Source organism: Gymnogyps californianus, chromosome Z (genome assembly GCF_018139145.2).
Source record: "Gymnogyps californianus isolate 813 chromosome Z, ASM1813914v2, whole genome shotgun sequence".
NCBI lineage: Eukaryota > Metazoa > Chordata > Aves > Accipitriformes > Cathartidae > Gymnogyps > Gymnogyps californianus.
In genome coordinates, this window is record NC_059500.1 from 859,650 (window position 1) to 869,836 (window position 10,187).

Sequence of the window (10,187 nt, forward strand, 5' to 3'; positions counted from 1 at the left end):
AAAAGAAAGTTAACTCTGTCCCAGCCGAAACCAGGACAGTGGAATCCTTGTGGTTCCCTTAATCTGTTCCCTAAACGCTTTTTCAACATAGGTCCGCTACAGTAACAGCTTGGGACTTTTTTCAGTTCTGCAACTGGTTCTCTGAACCCTTTTGGTTCTTAGTTCACACCTGCGGGTAAAACACAGGCCCTTTGGGAACTGACGCAGGCTGAGAAGCCGCTGAGGCGCTTTTGGAACCTGGAGGCAGGGAATCCCACCCATTCCGGAAGGTTTGCAGGTAGAAATATGTACGCGCAAAAGGCTTTGGGGTTTTTCCCCCCCACTTCTGGGATGAGAAGCCTGTATGGCGAAAGGAGGGATGCCAGTTCACTTGCCTGCAGGTTTCCCGGTGCCTGTACTGTCGCCCCAAGGCGGTTTTAGCATCCTGCAGCGGGTGAGGTGAGGGGCAGGACAGGCAGAGCCGAACCTGCGGAAGGGCAGAGAGGCAACAGCGGGAGCTGGGCCTCAGCCAGGGCCCGAGTTCACGAGCAGCTCCTGCAAACCTTGTTCCAGAGCGCGCGCACCGAAACACCGCCCGATAGCTAGGTGCCTTCCCGCTCTTCTACGGTTCCTTTGGTCGGCAGCTGGGATTTCCTACAAAGCCAGATAGAAAGTAAAAGTATTGCTGCTGTAAAAGAGAGGGCCTGCTGAAGAGATTCCGTCCTCCTGGGGAGGAGTTTTCAGGGAGGGAAATAAATATCTCGGAGGGAGATTGCTGCTGCCGCACCAGCCGGGGAACTCGCTGGGGAAGGGCAGCGTTCCTGCTCCTCTTGAAAAAGCAGCATGGCTGATACGTTTGTGAAGAGCAAAATCAGGGATGACAAAGTAACCCTGTTCGTAAAGGCAGGCTGCCCCTACTGCAGGAACGCCATGGAGATGCTCAAGCAATACAGCTTCGCGCCTGGACACCTGCAAGTGTTTGATATCAGCGGGCGGGGGGACGTCCAGGATTACTTCCAGCAAACAACAGGGCAAAACACCGTAAGTTCTCTCTCGCCGTCGTATGTCCGACTTTGCTGACCCTTTGTCCCGGCTGCCCCCTAATGCGGCCGGGCGTTGCAGAGGCTGAAGCCGGGTCTCTTTCCCCGCTGCTTTCTACGCCAGATCCCCGGGAGAAGCCGCTCCCCTTCCCCGCTTTTCAAAGCGCCCCTCGTCCCCATCGCTCCGCTCCTCCTGCGGCTGCGGCCACTGCCACTGCAGGGATCCGCGCTGCCGTGCCGAGGCGTGCAGCCCGCTCCCCGTCGCGGGGACCGGGGGGGCGCAGAGCTTCGCCCGCCGCCGGCTGCTCCCGGGGAGCTGCGGCACCTCCCGGCACCCCTGTGCCTCCTCCAAACCCCTCTGCTGCTGGAAGAGGCAGGGCAGAGGCATGGAAGAAGCCTGACGGTGAGGCTTGGACCGGGACCCTGCCGGCTGAAGGAGGGCTGGGGGAGAGGGGCACCTTCCTGTTCTGCTCTGAAGCTCCTCCAGAGATCTTGCCACGGCGCTGCCCGAGGCAGCCCAGCTTTGCAGAGCGGCGAGAACCCAGAGCCGCGCGTTTGTCTGAAGGTGGCCGCTTGCTTTCCCCTCTGACCTCACGCAGAAGCAGCGTTTCGCATCGCATCCCTGCAGCTGGCCGTGAAGCAGATGCCGCGCTTCCAGAATTTCGCGGCCCGTTCTTTGGAGGCTGCACGAACTAATCCGATCTGTCCCCGGGAGCAGAGCTCTGTGCTTGAGTTGCAGGCAGCCGGTTCCTCAGAAGCGCTGCCGCACAGGGCAGGCAGTGCAGCCCTCAGGGCTGGTCGCACCTCTGCGGGACGAGCACGCCTTTCTCCTTCCCTCCCCACTCTCCCGTAACGATACCAAAGCCCGGCCGCCTCCCTGAGGTGAAGCAGAAGGCAAAGGCTGGGGACCCGCTGTCACGGCTGCCCGCGCCTCCTGCACAGTCCTCGCTCTCGGGTCAAGCCTCTGTCCTGGCTGCCGTCCGACCCTGCCTGCTCAAGGCGAGCCTCTCGCAGAGGAGCGCATTTCTCGCTTGGCTCCCCGTCCCCATCCCCAGCTCGGCAACGGGGCGGCAGCCCGTGGGCACGGCTGCCTTCCCCCAGCCCTGCGAGGCAGACAGCCCAGGAGGGAGGGCTGGCATGGCTGGAGGGGAGGCAGCCTCCAGCCTTGGCGGGGCCGTCACGGCATGTGTCGCGCAGGCCCAGGCCAGGCGTCTTGCTCGGCTTCTCGGGAGAGCATCCGACGCCCCAGCGTCCCGAAGCTCAGCCCTGGGGCTGCCCTTTTTCCACCCCGCTTGCCAAGAAAGGCCCTTTCCGTTTGCTCCGGCAGCCCCAGCCCTCTCTAGCGCCGGGCCTTTTAGGCAAGCCCTGTTCACCCGACTGCGCCTCGCCCGGCCCCTGCCCGCCGTGCCAGGCCATCCCTGCCGACCGCAGGAAACCTGACAGCCCCACAGCTGAGCATCTGCTGCATCACAGCGGCAGCGCCGAGCAGCGCCCGGAACTGCCAGCAGAAAGCCTTTTTCCCAGCAGCGCTGGGAATTTGCGTGGGGGGGAGAGGATGGGCAGCTTTGGTAGTGAAGCAGCAGCCCGAAAGCAGAAGCTGGCTTCCCAGCGGGAGGGGGAGCGATGGGATTAGCAGCGAGCAGAAATTAGAAAGCAGAAGCAGGTTTCCAGGCTGCAGCAGGACGGCGTGAGGTTTGCCAGCGAGAGAAGTCAGTTACTGGATGCAGAAGGTGATTTCCCAGCAGCAGAGGGATGGGGGAGAGGGCTGGCCGGCATCGGGGAGGACAAAAGGGGTGGCGAGTGCCGCCGGGGACGGCGTGTCCCCAGGAGAAGGCTGGCCTCAGCTGCTGCTGGGGCTCGGGGGATTTCCGGGGATTCTCGGGCAGCGGTGTTCCCCACCTCGGCCACGCAGGATGAAGACCAAACTTGCCTGGGCTCTCTTCAAAGCTCTCTTCTCTCCCGGTCCCCCCAGGAAGACACGGCTTCCCTTGCCCACGCCAGCCAGAGGAACGCTTCTGGTTCCCGCCCGGCCTTGTGCCGTAAGCACCCCCTTCGTGGGGACGGCCCCCGTCCCCAGGCACCCACGGTGCAGGCAGGCTCCCTGCCGCAGCCCGCTCTTGCAGCAAGGTCTCCTCGGGACCAGAAAGCGCCGCAGCACGGTCCTCCGAGCGCTGGACACGGAGCACTGCTTGTCTGCACCCCTCGGGAGGGACGGAGGCAGACGTCTGGGAGAGGACCGTGCCCAGCCATCGCCCCCCCTCCGGTGCAGGCAGAGGAGAACCGTGGGGGTGGCACAAGGGCCGGGAGGGAGCGGAGCAGGGACGGCTCACCCGGGCCGTTGGCCGCTAAGGGGACGCGAGGGGCCGGGAGAAGAGCTGCCTGGGTTTCCCTTCCTTTTGCTCTTCCCTGGCTTCAGCGGGGCTGCTTTTTCCCGGCTCAGCACTGGGAGCTGCTCGCTCGCTGCTCTGGGATCCTGTGTGTGGAGCGGATCCAGCACTCTGCTGGAGCGTGGTTTTATCCTCCTGCAGCCTCTGTAAAGTGCAGAGCATTCCCCCACCCCTTCTTTTCTAGCAGCCCATTTTCAGACGGAGCCGGGGCCGGGGGCGAGAAGAGGAGCATTTGGTAAATCACGGTCTCCCGGGCGGGAAGTCCGCTTCCCCAACGAATCCTCTGCCGCTCTTTGCCTTCAGCAGCCCAGCTCTACTGCTTAATCCGCAGCGTTGTTTTGTGCCCAGGTCCCTCGCGTGTTCATCGGGAGACGCTGCATCGGAGGATTATCCGACCTGGAGCGCATGTGCTGCAGGCTCCCCAGAATGCTGCAGCAGATCGGTGCCCTGCAGTAGCTGAAGGGTAAGTCCTGGGCAGGCTCTCTGGCCAGCAGCAATGCTTTTGCACTAGTGTAGACAAATTTGCGGGCTTGTAACACCGAAGCAGGGCTTGACGGAGCGGAGCTGTGTGCCAGTATGCAACAGCAAAGCGGGAATTGGTTCCCGGGATTCCCAGTTGCGGCAGACACCTTGGGACTTTCCTCCTGCCTGCTTGAAAGAACCGTCACCAAAGTCTCTGACAACAGAGGTTTCAGTTGCCAGCCTTTGCCTGGGATCGAGCCAAAACGGCTCAGCTCGTGGCTCGTTCTTTCTTCGAGCCAGCCCCGCAGGACGGAGGCGGAGGGAGGGTGCTGCTCCCGCCAGTGGTTTAGGGACACTCGGACGTTGGTGACCTGTGCCGCCACCGCCGCGTTTGTGTGGGGCGTGAGTGGGAAGGGGCCGGGAGTGGGCTTTGAGGGACGTGGCGAAGGAAAACCCCCGCGCAAAGAGCGACAGCTGAGATATAGATACGTGTAAGTGCGTGGGCTGCGTCAATCCCAGTGCAAGAAGAGAACGGCCGGCTGCTCCCCTACGGCATGCAGAGGAAGGCAGACACGGGCTGGGGCCCGCTGCTCTCGCTCGTCAAGCGTCCCTTCAACAGCCCCGTGTAGCGTGCAGAACGTTTTGGCTTGCACTTGTATCCCACTTCTTCGGAAGCTGAGGGGCAGCTAACTGTGCAAACAGACACGGCTGGGCGGGTGGGTGCGAGCGTGCGCAATTCAAGTGCTGCGTGTGCTACCCGATGAGGAGCTCGGAACCACGGCAGTAGCTCGGAACCACGGCAGTAGCTCGAGCCAAACGCACAAGCGCTCCCGTGGCTGAACGCTGGACTGTGCAGAGTCAGGGTCCTTGTTTCCCTTGCCCAGTAAAACTGCCTGGGTCGGTAAGTCGGTTTTTAGCAAAGGTGGCCGGACTGGCGCGTGTCATAGACCCTGTGGGTGTACACGCACAAAACCCGTGTGCCTATATACCGACACACAGGTATATCTGCATGCAGGTGAAAGACAGAAGTGTGTGTCCACATGCGAAAGCGCTGTTGCAAAGGTCTGCGGAGCCTGCTCTCGAGTGGTATTGTATTAACCAAGCAGCTGCGAAGAGCAGTCATCTCTACCCTTCACGTCCGCTCTTTCTGCTTGCAGGAGAAAGATGAGCAGGGGCTACGACCTCCTCCGTTGGACACAGACGCTCTGGGAGCAAATCCCTGGCAACTTCCTTCTGCGGGATCAACTGCGGCCTTTTGGCGAACGCAGCTGCTTTTCCTTTCGCTGATACGTTTCGCTTCGATATGTTAACGTCTCCTCGTCCTTTCTGTAGCTCTGGGAAGAGGTCCAGAGCATGATCTGGTTCAGCCCAATAAAATCGGCTTGCTCTAGGCGGCTGCGTTCAGCGGTGTGGTCCTTTCTCGCCCAGACCCACTCATGCACTCAGCCTAAAGGCCTCTGCTCTCTCCACGGTCTTGTGCCCACCCGTCTCTCCCAAGGGCCCCTCTGGAAATGCTCGCTCTTGCCCATGGCCTGTGAAAGGAAAACATTTCTCGTCTTCATTCCTCCATCAGATATTTCTGCATGGGGGTGTCGTGGTTTAACCCCAGCCGGCAACTAAGCACCACGCAGCCGCTCCCTCACTCCCCCCCCACCCCTGGGATGGGGGAGACAATCAGGAAAAAAGCTCGTGAGTTGAGATAAAGACAGTTTAATAGGACAGAAAGGAATGAAAAAAAACAATGATAATGATAATATGACAATAGTAATACTAAAAGAATTAAACTATACAAAGCAAGTGGTGCACAATGCACTTGCTCACCACTCATTGACCGATGCCCAGTTAGTTTCCGAGCCGCGATCCGCCCCTCCCAGCCAACTCCCCCAGTTTATATTCTGGGCATGACATCATATGGTATGGAATATCCCTTTGGCCAGTTTGGGTCAGCTGTCCTGGCTGTGTCCCCTCCCAGCTCCTTGTGCCCCTCCAGCCTTCCTGCTGGCTGGCCATGAGAAGCTGAAAAATCCTTGACTTAGGATAAACACTACTTAGCAACAACTAAAAACATCAGTGTGTTATCAACGTTATTTTCCTACTAAATCCAAAACACAGCACTATACCAGCTACTAGGAGGAAAATTAACTCTGTCTTAGCTGAAACCAGGACAGGGGGCGAGGCCCCCCCGAGCATCCCCTTCTCCAGGCGGAGCAGCCCCAGCTCTCGCAGCCTCCCCTCCTGTAACAGATGCTCCCATCCCTTCCCCATCTGCAGGGCCCTTTGCTGGCCTCGCTCCAGCACGTCCACAGCGCTCTCGTACTGGGGAGCCCCGGACCGCTCCACAGAGGTGAGAAATCCCCGCAAGTGTCTCGGGCCGCTCGCCAACTAGAAGCAACCCACTCACACTTTAGCTGCTGAAAATACCTACCACGGCTTAACCCAGGAGGAGAATAAAGACATTCCAGTGCTGACTGGCACCAGTCTGGAAGGGGAAAGCAGCACCAGGGCCCACGCTCTCTTTTCGTGAGCTACTGGACGTTGCGTGTGACAGGCGAGCACAAGAGCTCTGCCCCTACCCCAAACGGGGCTTCCCAAGTTCAGTTTTCTGCAGCATCAGCATTGCGGAAGAAACTTGCCGCGGTGTGCACGGAAAAGTCGGCCTTTGGAGCTCCGCTCGCTCCTTTGCAGTCCTCAGAAGGTCAAAGTCAGGCAGCTGGGTTTGGGCAGCTCTGTGCGCACCGCCGTACCACAGCTGCTTGCCGGGCACCGGCCGTGGGCTTGCCACACCGCGGGAAGTCCTGGGCAGCGTAACTTCTCCTCGCTCTCGGCTTTCAGTATGACTTTTCATCCTCTCGTTTTGAGGAAGCCGGGAGAGTCCTGCGCCCAGATGCTCTTCCCGGACTGATGGCTCCGCTAGTCAGTTTTAGCCGGTGTGCCTTAGCCTTCAGAATGGGTGGCACCTGGCTGAAGCACCCCATTGCCCCTCTGGAAACGGCGGCAAAGGCGAGGCGCTCCCTCAGTGTGCCTTTGAAGTCTGCATACGCCAAACGAGCCGATCCAAAAGGTGGCCGGCTTGGGGAGAGCACAGCGGGTGAAGGGAACTAGGGAAGCCTACCCGCAGGGGTAAGAGCACTGCAGGAGGATTTCCCGCAGTTGGCCCAGGTTGGGGTGCAGGCGTTTCTCTGCCGCAAGAAGAAGAGTCAGCTTCTGGTTTTGTCGGCCTTGAAAAAGATCCCAAGAGGAAAGGCAGCACAAGCGAAAAGCCCAGCTGGGCTCGCCGGAGGTTTTGTGATACCCCTCGCTCCCGGTGCCTTTGGGGGCACAGCCCCCCTTCTGCGGCCCCTGGGGTAGGGGTATGGGCAGATCACTTCCAAAAGCCCGTTTCTGGGGGCAAAGGGAGCAGGGTGGGAGCGGGACATGGCGGACATGCCGCTTGTATCTGCTGTTCTTCTCTTGTCCGCGTTCGCTACTGCCGCACTGATTCTTACCGTATCATTTGCTTAACTTTCGTACGTGATAAAGGCACCGGGAATCTGGCCGGACACTTGACAGTATCTGCTGAAACCTACAGGAGCGACAAGAGGGACGCAACTGAATCTCGACAAGCAAAACTTCACGGCCTGTGGCATCGGCTCTCGGCGTGGAGCTGACCGGAGCTCTGACCCTCTCTTTGAATCCACGTACGAATGCTGCCGTGCCGTGAGACAGGAGAGTAAGGATGCTGATGCAGCGGTGGAAAGCTCGTTCTTCCTGGCGTGTGGTGCCCACACGCACTGCAGTTGCGGGTTGTATTTCCAGCTGCCGGAGCTGCCTGCCTGCCTGCCTGCCTGCCTGCCTGCCTGGCTCTGCGGGGGCTCCCCCTCCGTCGAGAGCCTCGGGAGGGCTTTCCTCAGAGCTGGCCGTGCAAGACAGGCCAGGGGCAGGACAGGCATCCTCAGGGTTAAAACACACCCCTGAACAACTAGTCGGCAGCCACCTGCCTGCTGCCACCCATGACTCCTAGGTAGCATCAGGTGGGGGCCTGCGGAGGTGGACAACCGTGGCTGGGCTGCCATTAGCGGACAAGGAAAAGCGAGCTGCAGCGTGGAAGGGAGAGAGGTTTGGGGCGCCGGTCGCCAGGTATTGACATGTCGAGCCTGCGGGCGCAGCGGAGAAAATCAGGCTGCAGGAGAGTTCGCCATGCACAAGGTCGTGGCTGTGATGCTAAATGCAGCCAGGAAAACCAGCCGCTGCCCGGGGAGCTAAGGGGGATGCAGCGAGGTCAGCCTGAGAGAACCTGGGCTTTTTCCAACGGAGAGAGTGGCGCAGGTCCCAGCAATTGCTCCGGGAGGTGCACGCTGTGCACACCCGCTCCAGGGAGCCTTCCTGCCACAAGTTTCCCGATACTGGGATTTGCCTGGAGTTACTTCAGCGTCACGCTGCACGAGACTAAATCTTTTAGACCTAACGCCTCTAGTTGCCTGTTTCTGCTTTCCTGTCCCAGTGCAGCTTGCAATCCGTGTGCAGGGACACGGCTGCACGGATAAGCCATTTCCTTCCCTTGGGAAAGGGTCACGTAGCAGGCGCTGTGGGAGGCCAGATACTCCAGCTCCAGTACCCTCCAGTGCCAGGGTACTCAACTGATGGCACGGAATTTAACTTGGGCAAAATTACCCCCATATAGCTCTCCGCCAAAACGTTAAGCGAGAAGGGAAGCAGCGTGCCTTTTTCAAGCACTAGAAAGAGAAATGGGTGGCCGCAGCTTTCGCTGTTCCCGAGCAGTTTCTCTCGCCATCATCAGCAGCAGGAGCTCCTGCCCGCCGTCCCCAAGTCTGCAAAACACACCCTCCGGCAGCGGCTCTGAGGTACCTCCAGGCGCGCACGGTGTGCCCACGCATGCGAAAATTCCTCCAGCAGCCTCACCTGGCCTCGTTTCTGGAGGGCAATACCTTTACACTTTGCGATTAGATTTGAAGCTTTTCACCCCGTGGCGATTCTCGTGGCGTAAAAGGACTGGAAGCAGCGAGTTCTGCTGGAGAACAGCTCCACAACGCTCTGTCGTGCCATCGAGGAAACGTCTGCGTTGAACTTCTCCTATTTAAGGACTGCCCTTTGCCTGGGAGAGGGTTCAGGCAGGCTGAAAAAACCCGCGTCGGCAGAAATTTGCGCACGTCAGCTTCAGTTCAGGCTCGTGCTGCCTCATCCCAGCTTGACCCTGGGAGAGAGGGACCGTGCTCGAGGGGAGGCTCTGTCGAGGAGGAGCTGCCAAGGGGCCACGGTAAAGCTGGGCTGGGTTCTGCCCCTTAGGCTCTGCCTGCTCAGCAAATCCCAAGGGTTAAGCTGTCTGTCTCTCTGTCTGTCTGTCCATCTGTCTGTCTGTCAAAAATCAAAGAAGGTTCCGGCTTTAAAAGCCGCCAGCTTTGACTCCACAGGTGTTAACTGCACTTCCAACCCCAAAGACACCACAAGGAAGCTCTCAATGTTTTGGTTTAAAAAGAAAAAGGAGGGGGAAGAAAGGGTGAGAGAAATCAAAGTGAGCAGAGTTTGGAAGGGTTGGATACTTGGGGGCTTTTGCCGCATCACCAGGTTGAAAGAGCCTGGAAGCTCTTCTGCTGGAGGCAGTGCTACTGTAACGCCAGGCGTTCAAGGCAGCTCTTGGCCCAGCTTGACTCGGCAGCGGCCGTGCTGTGCGTTCCCCGACAGCCCGCTTCCCACCCCGGCGCCGTTGCCTTCAGGTCTGAACCCGGCCCCTGCTGCCTCAGCGGGGCGGTGGTTGTGTCTCAGTGCTGTAAGGAAATCCTCACCAAGCCGGGGCTGCTCGGAGGAGTCGTCGTGACCCTGCCGGCAGACGTCAGCCAAGAGACGGGGCGCCAGCAGGGCAGGGGACGTGGGTCCAGGCTGCAGGGGCTGTTTTCAAGGCTGCGTCGCAGGGGACACACACGACCGCAGTCTGGGCGCGCCTCCAGCTCAGACCCTTGGAATGACAATGGTCCCAGGCCACGGGCAAGAGCGAGCATTTCCAGAGGGGCCCTTGGGAGAGACGGGTGGGCACAAGACTGTGGAGAGAGCAGAGGCCTTTAGGCTGAGTGCATGAGTGGGTCTGGGCGAGAAAGGACCACACCGCTGAACGCAGCCGCCTAGAGCAAGCCGATTTTATTGGGCTGAACCAGATCATGCTCTGGACCTCTTCCCAGAGCTACAGAAAGGACGAGGAGACGTTAACGTATCGAAGCGAAACGTATCAGCGAAAGGAAAAGCAGCTGCGTTCGCCAAAAGGCCGCAGTTGATCCCGCAGAAGGAAGTTGCCAGGGATTTGCTCCCAGAGCGTCTGTGTCCAACGGAG

At 59.6% G+C, this 10,187-nt stretch overlaps 1 protein-coding gene across 1 annotated transcript; it reads left to right on the top strand.

The window, feature by feature from the left end:
* The first annotated feature begins 813 nt into the window (after window positions 1-813).
* On the top strand, window positions 814-5,254 carry GLRX (glutaredoxin). The gene is made up of 3 exons (XM_050913458.1): window positions 814-1,020; window positions 3,755-3,869; window positions 5,026-5,254. Exons 1-2 carry the CDS (start codon window positions 823-825, stop codon window positions 3,860-3,862), a joined length of 306 nt encoding a protein of 101 aa, XP_050769415.1. The 5' UTR covers window positions 814-822; the 3' UTR covers window positions 3,863-3,869; window positions 5,026-5,254.
* Window positions 5,255-10,187: the final 4,933 nt, after the last annotated feature.